This window comes from Copadichromis virginalis, linkage group LG10 (assembly GCF_057382275.1).
Source record: "Copadichromis virginalis isolate Kocher_CV1m ecotype Utaka linkage group LG10, C_Virginalis_male_GT1.1, whole genome shotgun sequence".
In the NCBI taxonomy this organism is placed as follows: Eukaryota; Metazoa; Chordata; class Actinopteri; order Cichliformes; family Cichlidae; genus Copadichromis; species Copadichromis virginalis.
This window is the reverse complement of record NC_140627.1, coordinates 30295637-30323602: the sequence shown is the minus strand read 5'-3', so window position 1 is coordinate 30323602 and position 27966 is coordinate 30295637. Positions and strand designations below refer to the sequence as shown.

General features: G+C 41.3%; 1 protein-coding gene across 1 annotated transcript; it reads left to right on the top strand.

Annotated features, from left to right (window-relative positions):
* The first annotated feature begins 7 nt into the window (after positions 1-7).
* On the top strand, positions 8-26817 carry klf5l (Kruppel like factor 5 like). The gene is made up of 4 exons (XM_085471014.1): positions 8-259; positions 11637-12570; positions 13500-13559; positions 23319-26817. The coding sequence occupies exons 1-4, from the start codon at positions 119-121 to the stop codon at positions 23495-23497; spliced, it is 1314 nt and encodes a 437-aa protein (XP_085327140.1). The 5' UTR covers positions 8-118; the 3' UTR covers positions 23498-26817.
* Positions 26818-27966: the final 1149 nt, after the last annotated feature.

The window sequence follows — 27966 nt, the reverse complement described above, 5'->3', positions numbered from 1 at the left end:
GCTGTGGATTACACCATAGCATTCAGCTCCAGTAGGGCGTTATTAACGTTAGTAACTGTATATGCACTTAAAAAACAAATTCTGAAAAAAAGATAAACTTGTTTAAGCAGAAACTTTAATGGCAACGAGTGTAGGATTGGCCATGAATCCGCCCCACGCGACTGAAGAAAGGGCAGTTTTCACGCAGCTGAAGCCGGTGAGGATGTCGGGAGCGGAGGGCGCCGAGGACACGTCCGTGTTCGAGGACGTCAAGCCCGCGGTAAGAATCTCCCCCAACCCGCTGAGCGCGGCCGGGCTTCAGGAGAGCCGGAGATCCGGCCTACCTGAGAGTTTGAAGGTGTTCGCTGCTTTTCGCAGAGGATGGGAACCACGTGCCGCTTTAGGCAACACGTAGTTGTTTCTGGCATAAGCAAACAGTAATAGTCATGTAACTGGCTGAGGGGCTAATGTGTGTCGTGTTTATCAGGCTGCTTTTTCATGTGACATGTAGCAGCTCACCTGTAAAGGCGGGCAGGCAACAGGTAGAAGTCCTGCATAGAGGCGCAGCTGATGGGTTAAAAACAATTGCAGCTTGGAGAAACTTGTGGCAACTTGATGCGCTATGCGGTTTTTTCATCATATACTATAAGGTTTTATGTGGATACAGCGGGGAAAGCCATGCACATTCCTGCTAATATACTTTTGGGGACGCAATACCAGGTGTTCTAGCCTGCCCTTGTTGGCAGTTGTTTTTGCTCTCTATATGCTGTTAAATGAAAAGCTACATACATGTTTGCTATGTTTATTTTTATAATCTTTCACATTAACAAGTGAAGCTGAGTACATGTGCACATTACACCTTGTTTCCTCAAATTTTATTCACCATCCCTACCTGTATATTTTTTTATCTTGGGGTTTTGGTCACGTGATATAGCATCAGGTTGAAATTTAGAGAACTCTGCAAAACAGCTTCTTCTATATTAATCACTGCAGTGCTTTGGAGAGCTCACTGTGCAAGGCTTTCTGGGGATACTTCCTGAAATTCCCAGCAAGCATCTCATGGTTTATGTAGATATATACACGAGATACATGGGGTGCCTAATTGTTTTCAGAAAATCATAAATGCAAAAACAGTACACTATTCACAGCAGAGACATGACGACGGCATTAAAGTTAAATGGCTGTGAAGCACGTGTTGTTCCTGCGTGATCGCAGCAGAGCACAAACAGAAACCGAACGCCTTTGTATGGTGCTGAGTTTGGTCTCCTGCCACATATTTGGTAAACAAGTAGCTGATCCACAGACCTAAGGCTAAAGCCACTCTGCCAGCTGCACGTGACCAACAAAGCATAGCCAAAGTGGATTTGACAGGTTAAAGATGTTTGCGGTCTGTTCCTGGCTTTTATTCCATAGGTTCATATATGCGGATATGATACACGTTTCTCACAGGCTGTGTCTGCACGCAATAGGTTCAGCCTGAAACATCATTAGCAGAGTGGGCTGGATTCAGGCTGTGCCTTTCGGCAAACATGGGAGTAAAGCATACATTAAAAGCTTTTTTGAAAAGGCTCAGTGGGCTTTGCTACTAGACGGGTGCAAACATCTGTCCACAGCCATCAACCATTTAGATATCTGCATGTTTGTACAACTTGAATGAAGTTCATTGTGCTGCTGTGGTATGGAGGAAAATATTTGTATTATATTTTCTAATGGCAGATCATTTGTTTCAGGTTATGCTGCTTCAGTTTTTGCCTGACCAGCACCATCACTGAACTTTCAGTGGTGATGCTTTATATTTTGTGGCTCTTCTATACGGAACTATTTTATATATTCTGATCAAAAACTATACATAAAAAAACCTTTATTCTATATAACAATGACCATCGCCTATTACGCCTGCTTAGTAGTTAGTTATTCCAGAAACAAGGCAGTGCTAAAGCAGATATTCTTAGACAGGATTACCCTAAAACTGAAAAGCTAGATTTTCATGAACTTAATTGAGAGGGAGAATACTGGGCAAGGAAGCACAGGACACCAGCGTTTCCTCTATTACAGCTGTCTCAATGAAAATCACTGTGTGAAGTAATCAACCTCTAAGACATGTGAGAGCACTGTGTGTAGCCGCAAAAAGCTTAAAATGATGAACCCTGTCGTGCTCCGCGATGGCTCATTTCAATTGTGTGTCCATGAAAGGGAGCGGAGGAACGAGCAGAGAAGTTTTGAGATGCTGGGACGAACATTGGTACTCTGAGTTAAGCCATCATGCTCAGGTACTGGATAAGGCAACTGTGGGTAGTGTGGGTGATTGATTTTTAGTAATCTTTTTAGATTTTCATCCAGTTTTCTGTACGACTTGGAAAACACGGTCTACCTTGTCTGCCTATCTTCCTGCAGATGTATTTAGAGCACAATGGCTGCCATAAACTAAAGTATTTTACAACCTAAACTGGTTTGTGTTCTTGTAGAATTCCATGAACTGAAATGTAAAATGTCTGAAAGCGTGAACCCAGAAAAAGAAGCGTAGATTTTAAACTGTCAGTCACTGAGATGATCACAAGACAAAAAAGCGAGACTTGTTTGTTAGGTTCCAGATATGATCAACTATGAAGGTTAGCATAGAAGTTGTTAATATCAACTTTGCCACTGTTTTCTCCAACAGTGTGACTTGTGTCAGTTTCGGCAGTTGCGTCAATGTTTGGCTCGTGCAGCCAGAATTCAGCTGCTGTTTTGTTTGGTGCTCATTGCTGTAACATGCAGTGGTCTTTGTGGAATTATACTAGAGCTTAACTCCAGTGATGTCGTGACAAACGTACGTTGCCCGACCTGTCTGAGCAGGGCTCGCATGTCCACAGGCCGCCCAGAGGCAAAAGAGAGGATGATAAAGGTCGACCTCGTGAGAAAGTCACGGTGGCAATGAAAACTCAGTGGGAATGGTCGAACTCCAGGACTTCGAATGGCTGGAATATTCAAATCAAATCAAATCAAATCAAAATTTATTTATATAGCACATTTTTAAGACCGAAGTACACCAAAGTGCTTTCCATTAAAATCGCAGTACAAATAAAATCACAATAAAATATAAATTACAAATATATAAAATATAAGATAATTACATAATCTAAATACAGAGCCAGATGTAAATTACCCTAATTTGCCTTAAATGCAAATAGTGTTGCTTTTCTGTAGCCATAAAACAAAATTAGCGAATGAACTCACTGATCTTGAGACGTGCTGTTTGGAAAATGTTTCAAAGCAGATCCAGCAGCTTGGTCTTCTTTAATAAGTCACAGAAAATTCATTAAAGCTAGTCTGGGTCCAGCTGATCTTTTTAGCTCGGTTTTGGTAAACTAAAGCAAAAACTTGACTTGTTTTCAGAAGTTAGTGGCTAACTTGAGGTTTGGATTCGAGATCATTGGTTAACCACATGCTTTCTGCTTAAACTGTAGTTGCTTGACAAGGCTGGTGAAAGAATTCTATATTTAAAAACTACCAGTTTAATAACTTTAAGGACCACCACTGTAAATGCCACGTTGTAACCTTAAAGTCCAGCTCTCTGGATAATTCATGGATACTCGTACTCCTTTGCAGATCCGTGCTCTTTTTCTCTGGCCTGACTCATAACTGATAACTGGACTTTATTCTCTGGACTCTCGACTCTGCAGCGAAATGCCGTCATAACATTAACGTGGGCCTATGTAGACACTTTATGGCTGATTTCCGGAACTTAACTCCCTGTCATTGTGCACTTTCATGCACAGTTGCGTACTACCTCGAAAATGGCCCACAACTTTACTAGTCTCGGCTATTAACACCCACCTCTTTTGTGCCCGTATATTTTGGACACCTTTTCATGTATTGCACACTTTTTTTTTATATACAGAAACTTATCATGTGAGCACAGGACTCTTGAGTTTGGTGTTACAAATAAACACTAATAGTTTAACATTATCCCTTTGTTACTGTTGTCATCGTGCTGTATCCTCTCCTTCTATTTACTTTAAGCATATTGAGACTAGTTCTTTAAAAGCCATACATTCCTTGTGATTACACGGGCATTTATTCAGCCTGCACATAAATCTGCTTGATGAGTTTGAAAGGAATTCTTCATTTATGTTGCAAAACCACAAATCTGAAAAGCTTGAAGGGTGAAAAGCTGTGCATTTTTCTCTTGTAAATGATGTGTCACTATTAGAAAAGAACCAGTCCTTACAGGCATCAACATTTCAGCTAAGGTTTGACTGTTCATTATGGTATTGTTGAGGCATCATTTGTGTCTTTGTCAGTCTTCTGACACACTGCATTTTTTTTAAAAACTTGAACAAATCTGTTCATGTTCTTAAGTATTAATACCGGAATAAGTAACCGATATGAAACTTGTTTCCAGATTCTTTTGTCATTATATCACCTGTGGGTTTCCTGTATGACTGCGCGCAGACGACAGGGTAGGTTACAGAATAACTTAATGGAGCATAGATCAAGAGCATGTCGCCAGTCACGCTGAATGCTTCCTGAAGATCAATATTCAGATACGGCTTTATAAATATTTTAGTTGTACCTCCTGGGATACGCGTGGTGTGTTTGGGTGTATCCTTCCTGTGCCATGGTTTTGACCAGACTTGCCTTCTTTTGTGAACCCCGGTCTCCCCCATTAGTTTATAGTCGCACAACCCTTCCTTTATATGGCCCTCGCGGCTGACATGCAGCTGAGGTCTGAGATGGTTTTGGTTTGACTAATGATTTGACTTCCAGGACAACACATGCAGCTGAATTTGCATCTGGGCAAGTGTCTGCTGACTACAAGTTTCGACTTGCAGGGATCCCTACAGTGATCGGTGAAAGGAAGTTTGCTGTGGGGAAACACTTTTATTTGCGTTATTGAGAAATCTAGGACGATTTTCTTTTGTCTCTATCTAAAGTGAACTTAAAATTTATCTAGCTCCAGGAACTCTTCTTCTACTCGTATATTTATTGATTTTTTTTTTTTCATCTATAACATGCGTGTTATTGTGCTCACCTAACTGCCAGTTTTGTCTTGTTTTTTTTTTTGTTTACTCAACCGTCACTGCTGTTGATTGCCATTGTGTGTTTTGTAGCCACATATCAATAAACAGGTTGTCTAAAGACAAACGCCTTTGATTCATATGGGAAAATACATTGTAGGTTCAAAAGTCTCTTTTTAATAAACCTTATTGTATTCACACCCATAAATCAGTCTGATCACACTGCATCTGAGAGCAACAAGAAACCTAGGAACAATTCCTAGCATGACTCATGCTTTGCTCTGTTCACTTTGTTTGGTCTGCTGATGTCAGCTCTCCCCATCATGCCCGGCTGTGTTACCATACCAGACAACACATGCTGCCCGCAGACAGTCATATTCTGCCATTTCCTAATGCTTATTGTCTGCAAACTCATCTACCGAAGCTGCAAAATCTCTTTAATGACCACCACTGTTTACCCTCTCGCTCGTCTGGAAAAACAGTCAAAACTGCTTTTGTGAGGGAAAAACAAAAGCTGAAATCATTTTGTGGTGAGACAAAAAAAAATCTCTGTTATCTCTAAACACGCAGTGAGATACTGGACTTCCTCAGTTTCTTCAACCCAACTGCCGGCTAATCTTGAGAGACCATTTTCTGGAAGAACAGGGAACAAAGACCGATAAGAAATAAGAGACAGAAATAGGATAACGTGTGAAAAAGGTCACCGTTTGGGCAAAGTGGTAACAGGAATATAAGGAAAGTGTTATTTCCTTTCCAAAGACTTTGCCTCAGAACGGCGTAGGTTTACACAATGATTAACAGCAAAGACAGAGACTTATAAGTGCTAGTTCATGCTGCAGGTCATTGCTAGAAGCAGAGCCAAAATTAAGATATGTAAATAAAATAACAATGACCACAGAAGGGTTCCTGAGGATTCTGCCTAAACATCGGTTTTGCCCTCTTTTACCTCAGAACTGTAAACCAAGAAAAACAGTCCTTATTCAAAATTACTGTTTGCAATTTTATGTGTCAGTGCAGTAGCATATACAGTATAGTAGTGTGTCTGTATATACAGTTTATTAGCTATGCCACATCATCAGTGGCATATAAAATACCCCCAAATTTTCCAGATTATGTAGTTGTAACAAAACTATGCAATAGTTAACGCATGCTTAAACATCCAGGTAAGGAAATCAGACACTAAAGAAGGCACTTGGGTGAATATCGAAAGATTTCTCACCCTCTTCACTCATCTTCAGATGTTACTAAAGCAGTGAGGCAGTACATTTTTAAAACAAAGCAAATTCTGCTGGCTTGTTTCACTTTGCCACTTTTACCCTGGAAAGCTCGTCACTTTCTTGGGAAGTCAAACACGCTTCTATTTCTCTGTGATCATCCGTGCCAATAAAACATCACCGTGGTATGAAAGGTCTTGTTGTTGCCCTGATGACCTTGTCATGATTTCTGCTCTGTTGATTCCCAGCCAGGTAGCCCTGACGCAGAGCTCTGTTTTTTATGGAGATCCAAAGGCGAACGACCATTGCATTCCTGAAAGCCATAAAAGAAAACTGGCGTGCAGACGAAGCCATTTGTTTTGCAATTAGCAGGAGGAGGGGGATTGACCCTGCAGCTTGAAGGTTTTCAGGGTTTGAATCAGGATTCACACGGCTACTCTGTGCAGGCGGAAAACGACACTATTCTCGATGATGCTGGCATGCGTGTGGTGGATCTCACAGATATTTTAGAGATGAATAACAATATTTATATTGAGGTATGCCTTACAGCTAAGAAGCAAAGAATGTGGATGTTTTGAAATCATACTGAAGGCTAATTTTCATAATGAATGGAAACTTGAGGTTGCAGTGACTGTGAAGGGAAAAATACCAACAAGTCCAAAGACAAGTATATGCTGCTATGTGTGAACATTATTACTGATGAGTAGTGTAAAGTTTTTGCTCATTGTATTAGTCGGCCTTAAAGGATACAGTGGGCCTTTAAGAATGGACGTGAAATTGGCCAGAAGTGTGGAAACTCCCACTCTGCCCCATAAACCTGAACACAGCTGATAAGAGATTGTTGTTATCAGGCAGAAGGATTCATAGCAGAACAGTTATACATGTTCTCCAATTATTAACCAACTCAGTCTTTGCCGAGAGATATTCTCCTCATTTACCACATAAAACAAAAGACTTTCTGAACTGTAAACCACTGGACTCCTTTGAGATCACCGTGCTTCTCTTGTTAATGAATTAAAGGCAAAAGAGAAACCCAGAATAGTTGTAGGGCAAATGAAGGAAATACGTCCTCTTATGCAAAGGAGAGGGTTTTAACCTTAGCCCTGTTTATGGGGCTGAAGTGATAACGTTAAACCTTTCCTGAAGTCTGGTGAGAGTCGAGACAGGAGAGTTCTTGCTTTTGGCAGGGACTCGTTTTAAGTCGATTGCATTTTTAAAGCTCTTTCAAAGTTGGTCAACTTAAAAATATGTACATTCTGTGCATTTCCAAGTAGCTGGTATTCTCTGTAAATGTTCTTTGATGAGAGCCCTAACCTTTCTCTTCATGCCTTCATGAAAAGAGCATATGGAGAGTTTGCTTGTGTTTATATCAGCGTACAGATGCTGACAGGAAGACAGATCAACATCAGTCCAGTAAGGGGACATGACCAAGGGCACCCAAAGGTGACAGCTGCCAGCACCCCGGCACTACAGAACCTGTTTGTGTCCCATCGTGAAAGGAGCTCTCAGTCAGAAGGAAACAGAGAGTCTGTTTTTGTTTTCACTTTTTTTTCTCCCCCTCAGTAAATACCCAAGACTTTCGTTTCACCAGGTGCTCAGATTCCACTGATGACAGGGCAGTTTACCGGCGATGAATGGCGGCCATCTATCCTAGCCCTGCAGGAAACACGCTCTAACAGTAATACGCACATACAAATGTACACACAGAGACATGTGCATATAGCAATATGCAAAAAAGGCACGGAACGCCGCTCACGCCAGTCTTTAGTACTTTGTTTCGTCCTCTCAAACACAAGGAGTATGCTTATTCGTTATACAATGACTTTTTTGAGTTTGTTTGGCGAGGATTAGAAAAGAATCACAATGAATAATAAGTTAAGAATAAGCCAACAGAAAATCAGAACCCACGTACACGACACAAATAATACTCCCATTTATTCCCCGCCCTCAGGTTTATGTTCTTGTCATGTTTATAGTACTAATCACTGCATCGAGGCTGTTTGGAATGCATGATAGGCATTTCTATTGTAAACCACTTCAGCGACTGGTGCATTTGGCCAAAACTCGTTTTCACTGTAAAATCAGTTTTGCTCATTTTGAATTCATCATAGATTTAGTTTTCCCTTCTTAATTGTGCCTCTTTAATTCATGCATTTGCCTATTGTTTCTGTTGTTAATTGTTACCCACCATCAGTAAAAACAGGGATGCGCCTTTTAAGTAAATTGAATTGCACGTAGTAGAAATTTTCATGCAGCATACACACATTCCTCAAGTTCAAGTGCACACAGACCAATAACCACCCAAGGTTTGTGTGTGCAAATACATCAACAGCTTATTAGCAGAGTGTGTGTGTGTTGGTGTGATGATGGGGCTGGCACTGGAAGCAGCGCTGCAGAATAAGCGCATTGAAACAAGCCCGCTCTGCTCTTTTGTTCGGTTGCAGGACACGACCTCCAACGCATCAGCACCTCATTAGGTCATTTGTCCCAAATGGCTCGTTTCAGAGCGGGATTTTACTGCGAGCTGTGGATTTGTGATCTCCCACGGAAGGGGCGTAGTTCATGGAATTCACTCTCCCACCGATCGGGTCGAGATCAGTTAAAATAATTCTTGTCTTCCAATCTCGAATCACCCCAAAAAGCACTATAACTGGTGCTGAAATAACACGTTTTTGGTCAGTGAACATTATGTTTCAGTGACTGGCAGAGCGCAGTATTTGGTTTGAGTTTGTGAGTTTATTCTGGAGTTTGGAAATCTTTACAAACAATCTCTTTGAATCTAATCAGATGTCCCCGTTAGATTAGCTGCACTCATTCAGACATAACTATCACTTTCAGAATTAATCATCACTTTTACCGCTCACGTGGCTTTCTCTCCGTCTCTTCTCCGGACCTTTGTTCTTCCTGATTCCCCCCACCCCCACCTCTCTTTTTAACCTGGTCGCTCCTCCCTCCCATCATCCTGGGTGTATATCTGTCGTCACTGTGCGGATCAGATTTGTCTGGCAGGTCTATTTTTACCTGACAGTGTTTAGGTTTCACTGCACCTTTCTCATGCCTTCAGCCTTTGTTTTGGTTTAGCTGTGAGTGCTTTCTCCCCTTTTTTTTTTCTCCCTCCTCCTCTTCTTCGTGCATCAGACTGTCGGCCACACCCATGGAGCCAACTCTCTACCTGTTTGTGTGTGTTAGCATGCTCGTGTGAACTTTAATTTGTCAGTAAGTTGGTGTGCATGAACAGTATGAAATTCTGCATGCATATGTACAGCATATAAATAGCCTGCATTAAACGGCTTTGTGCATTTATGATCGTAGACACAGTGTGTGGCTTCTGCAGTCTAGATCCTTTTTTTGTTTGACAGCTTGTGCACCTCTGAAGGAGCAATAGTCCACATGTAGACTTTAAATGAGAAACGGTGCCAAGGTGCACTTTGGATGAAAATCAAATGTTTTCCACTTAATCAGAAGAAAATATCTGCAGTTTTATTTTCTTCTTCACTCTGTCTGTTTCATCCTGTCACCTGAAAATGGTTCTTTTGTGCTCCAGCAGACATTCTGGTAGTTGTAATGATAAATGCTACCTGTTGCATTGAAAACCTGTGTAGCAGACACCCATACAGTGTCTCACTTTTACAATTTTCTTGGCCTCCTCCAACTTTCAAGCCTTTTTTTTTAATGTAGACCTCACCATCTTTAAATTAGCGAGAGGAGTACAAATAAAAAATACAGTCATAGAGATGTAAGTACTGTGGATCAAAATTAATGAGGTATAAGGTGAAAAATGGGTTTTATAACCTTCCTTGTGCAACTTTTAGTGAGTGAATTGCTAAAGTGGGATGCCTTCTATATGCATCACTGTGAGATATCTGAGAAATCACAAGTTCCTTGAAAAAGAAACTTGTTAGGAACAAGAACGCTGCGCAGCTGGGGATCCCGTCACTACACGGAACCAGATAATCACATCTTATTTACACAGAGCTAATTAGCTACTAGTTATATAATAGGGAGTTATTAACAAACTAATTATCAAATATAAAACCTTCCTTACATGCAAAGCCATTAATGATCTGCCTTCTCATCTTACCATTTTTGATCCAGTAGAGTTCTTTACTCCTATAGTTAGAACTAGATTATATGGCCTGGAACCTTCTCTTTATTTATGCTGCTATACGTCCATCGGGACCTCCCATGATGCAGTGCATCTCTTCTGTTTCCTTTTAATTTCCAGGTATTTGCCTGGCACTGTTGCACGTCATTAGTTTTGTCTTCTCTTTCAGTAGCCTGGGCTTTTTCATCTCTGTCTTCTTTCATTCTGTACATCAGGTCTACGATTACAGGCCCCGCCAGCCTGTCCATTGTTGGTATTGTTTGTTGTTTCTCAATAATTTTTTTTTTTTTTGCTTTTCCCTCTCTCCCACCCGGTTGCAGCAGATGGTCGCCCTCTCTAAATGTGATTCTATTGGACGTTTCTCTGTCTAGTGCTCGGTCACGGGGAAGTTGTCAGATTTGCTTCTTTAAGATGACTAGACTTGAACAGACTATGTAAAGTGACCCTAGATTACTTATGTGCTTGGTCTGCCACTGTGTAAATGAAACTTAACTGAAGGTTTGAATCTATTTGCATTTTTTTTTTCCTTACAATTTTTTTATGGAATTCTACCTGCGTTGCTCTCGCTGTTGGCTGTTTGCATCTTCTTCTCTTTATCCCAATGGAATGAAAATGTAAAACACGTCCCTTCCTTTGTCCCAATGGATTTTTACTGGCAAAAGCCTGCTGCGCAGTGAAAGCAAAGGGGCAAGGCTTTCAGCTTTCAGCAGGGAAGCATTTGTTTTTAAATGTGTATCACCTGTAAGAGTGTATGCATGTTTATATGACAGTGTCCAGGATTATTGCTGCAGCTGCATAATTGTCAGTGAATGATCATTCAAGCACATAGCAGGTGTGATGCACTCTAAAGGCCTGGAGGCTACAGTATTATAAGGTTTACTTGTAGGTGAATTCCCTTTTTAGCTATCTGCCCCAACTGTCAATTGTGGCTGCTTGTCAGGACATTGAGCTTCAGTAGGAAACAGGAATGTGAGCTATGACGCAAGGAGGATGCTGGGAGAAACAGCATCCTCCAACCATGCTGTGTTTCCTTTTTCATGGAATGGGTGTAACTTTCTGCATCCACGTTCACCAAATAATCTCTTAAAGCGCTGATCAGATTAGGACTCAAAAGCACATGAAAAGAGTCCAAAACTGTGAACATGGAAGTCTGTCGTAGATGGATGGGATCTGTGAGTTTTAACAGCAACAGTCATGTGCAAATCTCAGCTTATGATGTATTGTTATTTAAAGGGTGTGGTAGGATGTTTGTGAAATAACTGTGTGAATGTTTTTTCCCCTAGTTTCAGTACACATTTGAAGTATTTCTGTTAACTTTGCGTCTCTTTTCTTTTTCAGATTCAACTCGAATTAGACAAATACCTTCCCCAGCACAGCAGTCCTCTACTGAGTACCCCGAATGACACTACCGACAAGAAGTACAGACGAGAGAGCGCCTCCGTGGTGGACGAGTACTTCGCAGAGGACAAACCTGCCACCCCATACAGCCTCAACATCAACGTCATCCTTCCCAGCACCACTCACCTCCGCACAGGCCTCTACAGGCCCAACACCAAGACCCTCACACCACAGCAGATCAAGACGGAACCCGGGATGGAGGTGCCCTGCTCCATCCCAACCAGCCAGGCCCTTCCAGACTTCACCTCGGTGTTCAGCGTGCCGCCTGTAGTCAACAACGTTTTCATAAAACCGGACATGAGCGCTGGAGGAATGGTGAACGTGACCACAGGATCTCAGCAGCAGCAGCAGCCAAACTTGGTCACAGAGCTTCACATCGGACCTCCACCTCCACAGCCGCAGGTCTACCACATGCCCATCGCGAGCAGTGGCGACCTCACCATGACCCTATCGCACAACAGTCCCTCACCGCACGGCTCCAGCAGTGGCAGGACCATGCTGAACCTCAGCAACGCCACATTGCCGACGACCAACGGCAACTACATGATGGCAGAGCACCAACTGCCACATCATCATCCCGGCTACTACCAGCACTCTCCAAACAACTCATCCCAGCACACAGCGCCACACAGCCTACCGCCTTCGCCACCAAATTCCCAGCCCGGAAGCCCAGACGGCCAGGCAGAGCTGCTGAGCCTAGCACCCCAGGGTCCACCCCCTTACCAGCAGCGTATGGGAGGAATAAAGCTAGCGGGGATGTCTCATCATGCCATGCTGATGACACACGGCCAGGGTGTCTTAACAGGTCCAAAATACAATAGGCGAAACAACCCAGAGCTGGAGAAGAGGAGGATTCACTTCTGCGACTACCCAGGTGGGTGGTCTGTTTCCATATCACTATAAACTATGGTTTACAACTGAAGTTTCTCCATTAGAAATTAAACCCACGTAGCTGGTTTTAACAACGATTCTCTGAAATGAAAATAAAAATATGAGCCGATGTGAAATGAAACTACGTTATCTGACTTCACTTTCATTTGCATGTCCTATTGTCTGGACCGGTATGTACCATTGTGATGCTCAAGGCAAAACTGTTTCCAAAATCAACATGAACAAGTCAAACCTTGCAGCTTACCAGGATGTACGCAACACATTGATTTTTGTACCTCACCGCATGCCCCCAAAGCCCAGTCAGGGGCAGCTTTTGTCTCGCTGTACTGGGATCTTACTGGTGACATCACCTGAAAGCGCGAAAAGTGGTACACTTTGCCGGCTCAGGGCAGTCGGTGCTTCACTTATAATCTTTTCTAAATTACCAATGGGACACACAAAGCATGGTTCAGTCAATCCCATATCTGCACACATGAACTAGTCCAATTCCCAGTGTCACTGAATGTAAATAAACTCTATACCCAAAGCAACACACATGCAAATCTTTCGGCAATGCACGGCTCTGACCTGCAAACGAAATCCTCACAGTCATTAATACTGTGAGAGAAAATGTGCAAAAACCAGGCTGAAAGCAAACTTTGCATCAGTTACTTTACTCTTCGTTTTATAAATAATACATATTATCGTTGTTCCTTTAACTGTTCATTGCAGTAAAGACTACAACCTGTTGCTATTCAACTAAATTTGCAGTTAAATTAGAAGCAAGATGTTGCATTATGTTATCCAAACAGTGTACTTTTAATATGTTATGAGTAAGTAAACACCTAATGATTCATGTTGAAGACAGATTTTGTGCTGTGTCCTCCTGTCAGCTGTCCTCCTGGCTTATGATCCTCTGTTATTTCCTCACAGGCTGCACCAAAGTTTACACAAAGAGCTCCCATCTGAAGGCACACCAAAGAACACACACAGGTAAGAAAATAATCTCCCCGAGGGCTGAAATACAGTCTTTGCTGTTATTTACAAATTTATACCAATTTTAATTTAGGATTGATTCACCAAACATTCAAAGGTTGGAAGTTAGTTTTTTAACTTTACACTGTAGGTGGTGAAGCAGCAGCATGCTGCAGTCATGCATCTTTGTCATCCTCTAAGTTCAGTTGCTTTAAGCTTATTTATTTGTGCTTTATGTCGGCGCCAGTTTCGATACACCCAGCAACAATAATAGAGATGATGTTGATGAAGAAGGTAAACGCAATGAAAAGAAAAGGCACAGAAGCAACATATTTGAGTTTATGTTTTTTCTGCGCCGTGTTTATACATGTTCATACCTGTCTACGTAGCGTCCCCAGTGAAAGAGAACAAAGGGCCGAGGGAGGAGGGTAGGACGAAGAAAAGAAGGGTTAAAAAAAAAAAAAAAAGAGGAAAGACACGCAGTTAAATAAAGGCCAAACCAGTTACTCCTGCTTTTCAGTTCCTGAAAGGAAGGATGGAGGAGGAGGAAGGTAGGGGGTTCGGAGAACGGAGCAGGGGGGCGGAGGGGCTGGTTTCAATGTATTTCCCTTCTGTAAGATGAAACCTGTGAATTCCCAGAGGCCCCAGACCTGGATTTTGAAGATTTACTCATGCAATTAAAGCTGCAGAGCTCCTCCAGTGTGAAAATATTGACAGAGCGAAGCGTGAACACGTGAATGAACAGACAAATAGAAACAGATCTCTCTGCGGTCATAAATAGATAAGATGAAATTTTATGGATCCCAGTGGGGAAGTTGGGCTGTTGAAGCAGCAGGATGCAGCAGCACAAAAGACAAACGGGCTTCGAAACATGCAGTGAGAATGGTAAACAAAACAAGAGCAATTAAAGAGTACGCTGACAAGTGTGGACCTCAGTGGCTTAAGCCGCATGTTTCAGCGCCTGTTGTTTGTGAAAAGAAAACAAAGTAACCTTTACAGTATTTACTGTATCACTGGCTAAGCAGTATTTTTGGTTGTGGCTCCAAACCTGCAGTTTGTTACGATATCATGACCAAATGTAGACAAAATTCGGACACTTTTATTATGACCTACAATGTCGAATTTCATATTCTGCCCACGTGCGTTAGATCTGTGTCATGAGGTGTGACTTGCAGTGAATTTATGAGTTGGCACGTGCAGATACCTTTACAAAGCAGAACAAAGACGTTCACATGCCCACACACACCTCGCAGTGCACGTCCCATCCTTATAATCATCTGGCAAGTCGATGCGGCTACTAAATGCGTCTTACTAGCAAACCGCAACTGGACGTAGGCTGAGTGCGTGATGGAGTCATGGGCATTCATTTCAAAGAGTGCGTCACGGTTAGCAGATCCCACAGCAGCAGACATGTCACTGACCAAGGATTCCTGGTTTACTTGTTTTGGTCAGTCCACGGTTCCCACCGCAAGGCTTCGCTTGCTGTCTGGCCAAACCAGGCTTGTTTGGTCTTGTTTTGCATTCAGTTGATGACTCATAAGTTGAGCATGTAAAAGAAACATTGCACCGACTGTTCTGAACTCCAGGAAATGTTTAAGGCAAATCAAAAGAAATTTACAAAGCTAATGCAAGTATTTGAGGCATATCATGACACAATACAGTATATGTGACACAAGGTTTAGTTATTTTATGTGTATTTCCGTAACAAATGTGATTTGCTGGATGGATAGTCGTTTTACATCGGCCTTAAAAATAGCTTGGCTTATCTATTGATTAGGCATCTGCATACTGTGCTTGTGGAGTGCCTCACAGCTGCGTTCTAGGCCCCCCTTTTATTCTCAGATTTATTTGGGTTGCTGAACTTAGTCACACACATGAATCGGTGCATAATATTGGACCTTAAATATAAACCAAACACTATAAAGTTGCCACTGACTTCACACTGACCTTTTTAAAGTTACATTACAGCATTAACCTTTCTATAATTGGTTCTGTTTGCCTGAGTTGAAGCAGTCCACACCTTTAACTCATAAAGAATGCTGTATGTAGTTTTCTTATCAAAGAAATTGAAAATAATCTATTTTCTAGAGAGATTATTGTTATTTTATTATTAATCTACACTAGGGCTGAACGATTATGGAAAATAATCTAATTGCGATTTTTTTGCCCCAATATTGCGATTGCGATGCGATATGCGATTATTTTTTAAGGTATTTGTCTTCTGTATTATTAAACAAAGACAAGCAATACATCATATAGTATGGCCAATACTATATTACATTAATTTTAAACTGTTCTTTCCTGGAAGACAGACCTCTGTTATGATGACATGAGGTGATGCATGAATTGATGACTGACATTTTTATTTAACTTCTTCAATCACAACAGTATATTTGAACATACACAATAGTTTATTTTTAGCTTACAAACATCTGAGCATAAAGTGCTGACAAGGAACCCTGGTGTAAACATTAAAATGAAAGTCAGTACAATGTGCAGATTGCAGAAATATACATTAAAAAAAAATCAGTGGCTTTACCACACTCAGTTTTTCGACATCTGTGAACTACTAGACAGTCATTCAATTAAAAAATAATATTAAATAAATAAAACTAATAAATAAAAAATACACACATCTTACTGATCTCTGCAGTCAGTAACATTACACATAAAGTGCAAACATAATAGCAATTGTATAAACACACACACAAACACGCCTTTAAAATTTAAAGGCGTGAAATTGGACGGTCTAGTTCTGATTAGCGTCACCGCTGTCTCGGTGGAGTTTAATAAACTCGGCCGTCTGCTTCTTGCTATCTAAAATATAACCAGACACTGGTGTAAATTCTCGACTGTCTCATACTTCTGTTTAATAAGTTTTCTGTTTGACGTTTAGTCAGCTGTGTGAAAACCAAGGAGGAACCCACCCGGGGGATTAATAAAGTTTTATTTTATCTAATCTAATAACTTTAATCTCAGCCAAACCGATTTACTCACGAACAAACAAAACACTGAAAAAAGCCCAACAATAACATTTTTAGGTTGTCTAAGTGACTTATATATTACGTTTAACCCGAGCAGCGAAACTCCGCGGTGATCTGAAAATGATGTGCCGGGAGTTGTGCCGTTCTCGGCCGCATCAGTAATCCTCGAGCTCCCGGCTAGCTGTCGAGCTGGTGGGTAGCAGACGCCTCTGAAAACGTCGAAGCACTTTTGCAAATATGGGATATCTTGATAAACCGAGCAGATATTTGATGTTTACACAACTACTTTCTCGCCTGAAAATATGTTAAAAGTTTATTTTGTGACCCAGAAAGATTAGTATGAGTAATTTTAAAACTTAGTAGCGGCCACCATTGCTGGAAACTGGAGTTTGGCTGGGCCGCGCTATGAATTCTGGGATATGGTAGTAATTTGGACAGCCTTCGGCGCGTCGCTGTGACGTAATCGGTCTACAAATGCGGCCTCAGGAGGATGCAGCCCATGAATTGTATAATATAATCGCAGTATAATCGCAGCCTTTGCGGTTAGAAAATTGCACTTGATCATGTCGCGATATTATCGCAAATGCGATATATCGTTCAGCCCTAATCTACACATAGTATCTTAACAGGACCTGCCAAGTTTAAACCCATGTTTACATTCTGTAGATCGATAGATAGATAGGACTGATAGGATTGCAGTGTTTGTTTACTCGGTGTGTAACTATGAACCAGTCACAAAATCAAAAGTGAGACATTTACCGAGAGTCGTGTCTCCCACCGTTTTATACCACCGAACCAGCAGCTACTCACGGTGTTCAATGGTGATAAACTGGCTGTTATTGATCCCGATTAACCCAAAAGTGTTTAATTGGGATGGCTCATTAACAACTACATAGTAATGTACGCCTGCATGACTGGTGTCAGTCTGTGCGTACAGGGTTTCCTGTGAGGTATTAACACATACGTTGCATCAACAGTCTGCCGGCACAGAACCTTTAATGTGGTGAAACATCATCCCTCATTTATGTCTGTTTCAGTTCACTGCCAGAGAGACAGGAGTTGTTTTTCTTAAGGCAATAGTATCAGGAAGTCCTTTGGGTGTGTGTGTGTGTGTGTGTGTGTGTGTGTGTGTGTGTGTGTGTGTGTGTGTGTGTGTGTGTGTGTGTACGTACAATACAATATTCTATAAGTCTTTCACAAAGCATTAGTCATGTTTTCCCAGGCTAACAGACTTGTGCTTTTGCAACTTACTGCTAACAAATCATTTGCTGTAGACTGCAGGTCCCCGGTCTGGGCTTGGGTTTAAATCTATATACACATAGGGTCCAACAATCTGGTGGCTCATTGAGCTTGAAATCCTCTTTAAGTAAAGATCTTTATGTTCAGATTCCCACCCACAGATTAAAGATTTGCATGTTAAGTGAAATGGAAACTTGAAATTGCTGTATTAGTCTGTCTAGTATGGTCTAATGTTCGTACACAGACCTTTTGGCTCCAGTTTACTTTTACATGTGACCAAATCTTTGGTTACTTTTCAGTCCCTCTGCAACAAAACTTTAAGGTACTTTAATAAGCTATAGTTACTTAGAGTTACTTTGTTACCCACTACAAAAAAGATAATAAGACAACTAAACTGAAGACTAATAATAACACATTTGCATAATAGGAAATAATAAAGGCCATTAACATCATCGAATGAGGTTATAATTCAATCATAGATATACATTTTTGGTTCGTTATATGTTATTTCTTTTGTTCCTTCCTTCCTTATTCCTAATAGCCATTACGTCTCAATCCTGGTGAGCTTACAGGCATTAACCTCTACATCATAAAGTTGCTTAAGGTTATATAATAATGTGTAATTAATAGTTAACTTTTTTCTTTTGCAGCTACACGACTGCTAAACAATATATACCATAATATTGTGCTATAAGTGTGTATAAGCTTCTTATTCCCTATAATCTCATACATATATAAAGATCTTAAAAGAAAGTGTTACCAAAAGGACAAAGAAACCCAAATTCATAACCACTGATTAGTCAGATATGTAGTAGCTGCTTTGGTGATATAATTATTCAAATAATGGAAGTTAGTAAATCTTGAGGTATAAAGTGCTGATGTACTAAACCAGGACATGAAGTAATAATATTTAGGAGTAAAGTGTAATGACTAATGTAACGTTAGGCTTACTTATGTTGAAGATTAGACTTGGAAATTGTATAATAGCTTAAGATATGACACTGCCATGATATATTGATGCTGTCACAATATATTAGAGTCAATCCCACAGGACACGTGACTGTTACATATCCCAAGAGGAAGCCCTAAAATATATTGTTATTACAATCTTTTCATAGATTACACCTTATGGAAAATAAGCAAAATATTTCCTCTAAAGTGCATTTAGTGTGTCATTTTTAATTTTATACAGAGGAAGGGTCGGGCTATGTAATCCACTACTGTGATCAACATTTAACAAGATGGAGCACATACAGGTCGCCCATTTGAATGAGGAAGAGGAAGAGCAGCTAAGCGGCCGTAGCCCAGGTGCCCTCTGTGGAGGCAATCGGCATGAACCCCCTGAGGGAGCATCTGATGTGAATATTGTTTAAGTGCATCGCCATCTGTGCTCATCGGCACGTCTGTGATAACAGTCTGCACCTCCCACTGGTTCGTGGGCGTAACCTTGACCGTGGCCTCAGCAGCCACTCCAGCTCTTCACATTGGCTTTTGCAGTTGTGTGTGTGTGTGTGTGTGTGTGTGTGTGTGTGTGTGTGTGTGTGTGTGTGTGTGTGTGTGTGTTTACATGTGTGTGTCTAAAGAGTAAAATACTATCAGTTTGATTAGGGAACCCTCCAGCCCTCTTTACAAACACAGAGTGAGCTGATAAAGCCAAGAGGTCCACAAAGAGTTTATTGGCGTCCTGAAGAGCCTGAAAATGTTTGCTCTTTGACTCAGTAAAGCCAGGTAGAGGTGGTTATAAAATGTTATTATTACACTTCTGGTATATTCTACTTGAGTGTGCATTGCCATGACATTAAGCAGAAGGTATAGAAATGCATTAGGTTAGAAAATCTGTTGTTGTTTTTTTATGGACAAAAACAACTTGGAAAAATCAGTTTTGTGCACAAGTTAAGACCCAGATCGTCATGATTCTGAATGTGTGTGTTTCATGCATTCATTAATATATGGTAAATGGCCTGCATTTGTATAGCGCTTTACTCAGTCACTAAGGACTTTACACTACATTCGGTCATTCACACATTCACACACTGGCAATGGCAAGCTACATTGTAGCCACAGCTGCCCTGGGGCACACTGACAGAGGCGAGGCTGCCGGGCCCTCTGACCACCACCAGTAGGCAACATGCCCAAGGATATTTGGCATGCAGCCTGGGATCGAACCACCGACCTTCTGATTAGTGGCTGACCTGCTCTGCCACCTGAGCTACAGCCACCCATGTGTGCATTCTAGAGAAAGAGAGAGATAATGGCGTTGCCGTTTGTAATCGGCCACCTGATCAAACAGCTACACAAATGCCTGTGAAGTCTTTTGAGTACTGGTACCTTTTAAGAAGCGTCCCTGTTAAGCGATTTAAAAATAGACAGCGAAGTCATGCAAATTTCCCGTTTCCACTTGAACAGCGCTGACAGCCAGAAAAAAGTTAAATTCTTTGTGAAATGTCTCAGTATTGTCAAAGCTCAGTTTTTCTAGTGCATGAGGTTCCAATACATGATGGATGTGTCAGTTTTTACCTTCTCATGCATGTGTAGTAAATCTCCCACAAACCCATTTTCCCCCCTTTGACTAAAGGAAGGGATCCTATGCAAGTTTTTTTTTCTTCTTTTTATCCACCGTCTATATATGTACCAGTCAAGTCTGTTTGTTCTGCGTGTGTGTGTGTGTCGTATTTCACCGTCATGTTTGCTGTAGCTTTCAGGGATAATAGTCTGAGAGAGGCGTCTGTGCTTTTCACCTCATCAGCGCAGCTATAGAGGAAAACCAAACACACCTGTGGGTTGAGAACCTAAACCTTTTATATGGAGACATTTGCACTCCACCTCTTCACACACATCAAGTGCGGTTACCTCTAGAAACAGGATATTGCCCTCAAAGGAGGCTGGAGTGCCTGTAATGTGGGGTTTCGGGGCTGGTTGGATTGTTTAAAATTCATTAACGTGTTCATGATCATTTAATTTTTATTTATTTAGAGCCGGTTAAGAACATGAGTAATCTCAAGGCACTTTAAGGTAAAGATGCTTGAAAATAGTAGAGAAACCCAATGATCCACTGAGCTAGCACACTTGCGGTCCTGTTATTTTTAGCTTGTACCTGCCCAGAAGAGTGGCTGGACTAACTGAGGACAAAATATTTGGAAATGTGAATTGCAAATACACTTTTTTTTAGGATAAGACGCACAAAATGTTGCATTACTAATAATACATACTAATACTTCCTTCCTGTCACCTAAATTCTCCGCCCGCCCTTTGCTCTTTGGACCCACTCACTCCATTAATGGCTGTCACTGGTGATTGATGGTCAATAACAGAAGCTATCTAATCAGCACAAACAGGGCCCATGCTAATAATGAGCACTTGATGGCCCACACAGCCGAGGAGAGGCACACTCCCTCGACACTGCCTGATAGGTTACCTCAGCCTATCAGACAGAACTTAGAGTCTTATAAATTATACTTTATGGCATTGAATATCTACCGGATTGCTTATTTGGAATGTCAACAACACTACAGTCTATTGACAGTGAGCAAACAGTACAAGGTATAAAGCTATCGCTTTTATTCTGCATTGGAACCAATAATAAATCTAGTCTGGATACTTTCCTGGAACTGGGGCATTTGATTTAGGAAAACGCCATATTTAAACTTTTAATCAGGGCATGAACTTTTTTTTTTTCTTCTTTTGGAAAGCACCGACTCAAAGTTGAAGGAATCTGGCCTGAGCAGACCTTTATTGTTTGCTTATCTCCTTTTCACTTATGTTTGTGCTCAGGCCTCGCATTGATTCCTGAACATTAATTTCCACCTTGGCTATGAAAGATGACTTTTTTCCCCCTCTTTCTCTCTTGTCATGTGCATACCAACCCTTTCAACTGCGCCTTTTTTTCTCTTTGTTGATGATTAGCTCACTGTTTGGCAAGAGCACGTTGCGGCACAGCAGAGAAATGTCCATGTTTGGGTGGGGTAAGATAACTGTCGTGCTAGATTTACTTAACGCGTTATTCCACAGTGTTTTGAATTCCCATTCTACAGGTTCTCTGTCATTATACCTCCTTACCCATTACTACCCACTACTGTTACCTTATAATTACAGGAGCATAATATGATTTATGTCCCAGACAATCAACAATTCAGGGACATTGTGCTTTTGCAAGAGTTCAAGTTGTACTTTCTCCAATAATCCTTTTAATTTTCTCTAAAACATGGATTTAAAAAAAAAAAAAAGCAACTGATGACATGAAAACAAAGCAGGCTGTGAGCCTATAGGGTTACACAACACTAATCTCGTTTTTACATCCACACCTCTGAACAATTTTGTTTTCAGTCTCCAGCAAATGGCACAAAGCCATAACCTCCCCTCCGAAAACAAAAAAATGGAAAAGTACAATCTCACAATTACATTTCTTAATGTGCAGTGTGACAATCAAACACTGCCACACCTGTAACAACGACTCGTGCTGTGCTCCGAGACTCCTGACACAAAGGCTGCTTTCAGTGGTTACAGATAAACTGTCTTATTGATGTTCACTCGCTTGTGATGGGATATTAAAACAAGTCTAATTCTTGAGAAGGCAAAATACTTTGATGATAATCACATTAGAAAGTTGACAGAATGACATAAAGTTGAGCTGATAGAATAAAACGAGCTCCATCCATCCATTTTCTTCTGGTTATCCAATTCAGGCGCTCATCAGTTAAATATTATCAGAGAGGAGACAGACTGCAGTGCTGACAATGGTTTCGGTGCGATGTTTGTGTGGAGTTTCTTTAGGATTCAGAAGTAAAGGAATGATGCAAGCACACAGAAAATTGGTCGTTAATCTTTAATGCTTTGAAGTCATCAAGTTTTACTGCAGAAAAACTTGATTTGCTGCTGTTATATTTACAAAAAAAAAGGAAAAGCAACCTTCTTAACTTTCTCCCTCGTATGCACCAAGTCTGATAATTGAAACTGTAGCTGAAAATGTCCATAAAGTGAGCTGGGATGACACGCACGCACACACTGCTGCAAGGTCCTTGCAAAATTTCTTTAATTCTTTGTGTCTTTTTTCATTTTTCTTCTGTTAATTCATGTGAAAACAAGTTTTTTTTACTTTTCCAACTCAAATCTTTCCTTTCACAATTTGACACTTGTTTTTATGCACACCACCGTCACAATGGTTGAACCCATTGTCTGAAACACTGTTTCATGAGATTTTTATCTCGGTTTAGTTTCGCTGAAGTCAGACAGGAGTTTTTACAGAAGGAAGCAGTAAACACCAAAAGTGCATGCTAACTGCCATTCAAACAATCCCCCCCACATTTAGAAATACAACTACACACAGACGTCATACAGGCACACAAGTCTTATTGTGAAGGGATGTTAAAGGAATTTTCTTTAGCACTTATGTTGAATGACTGAGTGTGGGAAAGTGGAATCGCTTTCTGTGGTGTGTTCAAGTAAAGTTGGTCCTTTGACTGATGTGTACTCGAACTTGTCTTTGCTTTAAGAAATTTAAGAAAAAACCTAAAGTATGTAGCTGACGCCTCTGCGCTCTCCTCTTCTCTTTTTGCAGGCGAGAAGCCATACCGATGCACATGGGAAAACTGCGACTGGCGCTTCGCTCGATCCGACGAGCTCACCAGACACTACCGGAAACACACCGGGGCCAAACCCTTCAAGTGCATCGCCTGCAGCCGCTGCTTCTCACGCTCGGACCATTTGGCTCTGCACATGAAGCGTCACCAGAACTAAACCAAATATACCTGCATATACAGACACACTCCATGTTGCATAAAGAGACAGCCGCCTGAACCAATCAGCTTTATAAGAGTCAGAAAGAAAACCAAAATCACCCCACCCCCAAGTGCTCTGGTGTTTAATTTCATGAGTTGTCCAAAAATCAAATTAAAAGTTGCACCGCACGTGAAGTTTACCCGTGGATAAACTCCAGCGTAGGTGCTACACCAACAAGTTTTTAAATAAATAACAGACCTGCATATCTGTTGTCAACATGTCGGGTGAACAGGCCTTACAGTTACTAGCTGCTCTCTCACCCGGTTAGTTTCATTTGTTGTTCAAACAGCAAAGGGGATCCAGGCAGATGATAACAGAACAAGACTTTTGGAGCTGCTCCATGTTAGATAGAAATCTGTCTGCAGTCAGTCGCTGCAGAGTTTGCTGAACTCTCACACCAGAGCCGACGGTTTAGCAAAAAAATTCGACCACTGTGGTGATTTTGGAGTTTGTCCTAAATCACATGCTCTCTCACGAGCAGCTCGTGAATCTCGATTCGAATCCCTCCCTGCAGACTTTGCAATCAGGACTTGGGACTCTGATCAAATCCTGGAAAACTTTCTTCTGCTGCATTTTTAAAAAGAGTAAAGAAAAAAAAGAAAACCACCAGCAACAACAACATGAACGTTTCAAACAAATCTGCTGCCAACATCATCATCATCTTCACCTCTGTCACCGCCTTTTATCGATTGAGGTATGAACTGTAAGTAAGAGGTGGAAACACTTGCCTGTCCTCTGTACATACTTGTTTGTAAGTGTGCGTATGTGTGTTTAATAATATGACGAATGTATTGAAATTTATACTTGACAACTTTTTTTTTTTTCTTATCGAATGTCTTATCCCACTTCAAAACTTCCTTGTGGTAGAAGGGTCAAGGGTCTTTTAAAAAACAAAAAGAAAGAAAAGAGAAAAAAAGATCAGTCGGAATCAGAAAACTGCACGGAAAAGTTAATCATCTCCTAGTTCTGCATGTTTTTCTATACAGGTAATACCTGTTGAGCTCACGGAGCAGCGCAATTTTCCAATGTTTGTATCCATGACATTACCTGTTGCCGTGGCAACGGAGCTCCTATGACAACAGTTTGGTGTTTGCTTGCCTTTTCCATTCAGCGCTGTTTTTCACCCTCTTTTTTTTTTTTTCTCTTTTTTTGCTTAATTGTCCTGTATTTATTCAACACTTCAACCCAAGAAAGATAGAGATGGGTGGATAGCTCTATTATGTAATCAGGTTTGTTAATACGCCGTGCGCCTGGTACATTACGCTCTCACAGGCGGCCCTATTAACTGAAAGAACAGGAAGTGCACATTCACATGAATGCTTAGCATTTAATCGATGGGGCTGTTGCATCTTTTTGACTTTTATTTGGAAAGCATAGAAGGCTTTTCGCCCCCACACTGTTTTTGAGCAGTGCTCTTCCAACATGCTTGAGCACTAAAGAAGGGAAACCTTCACTATTCGTGGAAAAATGTTATCAAGTAGTGGATGCTGTAAAGTGAACAGCACTAAAAGTCATCTTCCTGAAAACACGATCCTCGTGGAGATCTAAACCTTCTCAGGGTAAAAGGATTAGCAGCTGTGTCGTGTCCTCGTGCGGCTTCTCTTCAGAACAGACTTAAACGTCTTCCAGTAAATCTTGCACGCTGATCAATAACAGGAGTGCTGCTGGAGTTCATACTGTTTTTTGTTTGTTTTGTTTTTCACCATTCAGAGGCAGTGAAATGTTTGATCTGCAGTGGCAGTGAACTTTTTCATGCCTCAGTTATAAACCAGCAGGCATACACCCACTACGTTTACCTACCTTATTTTGCAGAGTTCACTACAGGCTGTTTTTATCACTTTTTTTCAAGCATGCTGCTTCTCCACAGACCAGATCCACCACCCACAGAGTTTCAGCACAACCTCATCACAGAGACACACCCTTAAAGATATTGACTTGGGGTCTGTTGGGTCTTTTTATATGACATAGGTGAGATGGAGATTTCTAAAATCTACTGTATAGTATGTTTACATTACCTGTCAGATTTCTTTCAACTGGGGTAAACTGTAAAGAAATTCGTGGGCTTTTGTGATTCTCCTTGAGCCTTTTATCTAAACGTATTTAAAGCGAGGCCACTACATTCTCAGATTATTATTTTAGGGTCTTTGCCTTACAATATAAAGCGCCTTGAGGGACTGTTATTAATGATATTAATGAATTGATTGATACTTGGTGAGCATAGTTTTGGTATAATGTGCACATTAAAGACAAATTGTACTCTAATATAAAAACAGTACAAAATCTACACTGATTATTACAACAGAAGACGACAATCTTGCAACCAAAGAGGTTTTTCTAAGTGAACGGTGCGTGCACACCCACTCTCTTTAAACAAATAATCCAAGAACGTAACAGTGGCAGCATTTCAGAGGTCCAGAATTTGGATCCTGTAATAAGAACAACTGCCGTCTGCAGACATGTCAAAGCTGAAAATGATTAAGAGCTGTCTATGTTTGTTTTTTTTGTTTGGTCTTGTCGTGAGCCCTTAAAAAAACAAAAAAACAGGAGGGTTAAAATATAAAACAAATACAACTGCTGTCAAAGTGGAGCCAGAGAGTGCAAGACTCTGTCTGCAGTGGAAACGTGCAGCATTCAAAGTGAAGCAGCTGAAAAGGAAAACATCTGTTGTAATCCCTACTGCTGCTGTTGCTTTCCCAGGTGTCTCGTACCATTAGCACTGTGCCTCTTTGTTCTTTTAAAACAACAAACTTTGTGAGCAAATACTCAGCCGTACTGGTGTTTTCTTATCTGTAACGGGTGCGTGATGCCAGAACATTTAAACAGTCGCATCGTCCTTATTGTCATTTTAGCTTGGCCCTGTTTGTATCGAGAGGCTGAAGGTTCGGCCCAGATCCCTGCAGGGGAAACGCATCCTGTTATTTCAAATCTGATTGTTTTATTTTATTTTTCATCCCAAGGAACAAGTTCTCCTGTCTCTCTAAAGAAGGGAGCTCTGACCACCCACTGTGTACATACTGTAGTTTTAGCTTCATCGAAAGATTTTGTAAATATTTGTTTTACTTCCTATTATAATATTGATATTTTTTCCTTTTTTTAAAATAATGGGATTTTAGATCAGCCGTATGTGAGTTTGTTTAATTTTGTTTTGATACTTAATGTGTGTAAGAAAATTATCAAATTGTTTATGTTCCAATTAATAAGAACAATGGTTTATTTTGCTTTTTGTTTGTGCAGTAATGATGCTGCAACAAAATAATAAAAATGTTCATAAAATAATAGATTATCTGGTGTTTCTTTTTTTTTTTTTTTTTTTTTTTTTTTTTCCTAAATGACATCAGAAACAGCAGTATGCGACATTACGTGATGGCAGAGCTTCAGTTCATCCTTTGTCATTTTTTTTTTTTTTTTTTTTTTAATAAATAGGACAGGGGGAATGAATGAGAGAGAGAGGGGGAGAGAAAGAAAGAAAACCAAAGGGGAGAAGAGACGGTGAGAAGGGGGGGGAAGAGAGACAAAAAAAAAAAAAAAAAAAACTCCTGGGTCACCTGTATGGAGAAAAAAAAAAACAAACAAACAAACAAAAACAAACAGAGGAGACAGCAAACAACAAAGAGCAACATAATAATAGAGAAAACAAAGCACCATCACAATAAACTAGCTAGTCATAGATATCAGTATTTACTAAGTAATAAACGATATTGTGCAGCACGCAAGATAGACAGCGCACAGTGTGCTTTGAGGCAGCAGCCAAGAAAGCTTTAGTCCGCGTCTGTGAATACCCATGTGTGCATACCTGTGTGGATCAGCATGCTTGCATTCCAAAGGTTTCTCCATGTAATGATCTGCTAGGGAGTGTGGGGGGGCCACAGCCCCGTCCTCCAGGGTGTGAAGCGGGTATGGAGGAGATCAAAACTCCAGACATCCAGAGGCCCCCAGAACACAAGAGACCATGGAAGACCAACAGAGGGGCAGCCGCGCCACTGTCCCAGTAAGAGCTGAGGAGAGTCCCAGATGAGGGCTCGCCCAGCAGCCGCGGAGCAGAAGTCAGGGGGAGTTGCAGTGACGCGCCCGTGAGCTCCGCCGGCCCCCAGCTGCGCCTGAGTGACCGAGCCCTAGGCCGAGAGGCCGGGGGCACCCCACCTCCAAAGGGGCCCGAGCGAGCCCCAGGCCCCAGGCCCCGACAAGCGGCCGCCAAGGAGTGAGCCGGTGTGTACCCGGACGCCCACCCCCAGACACAAAGAACCACCAACACACCGACACCTGAGGGAGTCCGCCACCGGCAGGGGAAGTGGTGGTGGGTGGAGATAGGCCTCCAAACCTTGGAGGGCCTGAGGTGTCCCCAGAGAGGTGGCGTCTGATACCCAACCTGACATATAGACACAGACATACAGGCACACACAGACACAAACATCCATTCCCACCCTCAT

Bases quoted from the DNA above. Each gene is read 5' to 3' on its own strand.
- klf5l (XM_085471014.1), top strand. From the start codon at position 119: ATGGCAACGAGTGTAGGATTGGCCATGAATCCGCCCCACGCGACTGAA. The intron at 12,571-13,499 runs GTGGGTGGTCTG...ATTTCCTCACAG, and splicing joins TCACTTCTGCGACTACCCAG to GCTGCACCAAAGTTTACACA. The intron at 13,560-23,318 runs GTAAGAAAATAA...CTCTTTTTGCAG, and splicing joins ACACCAAAGAACACACACAG to GCGAGAAGCCATACCGATGC.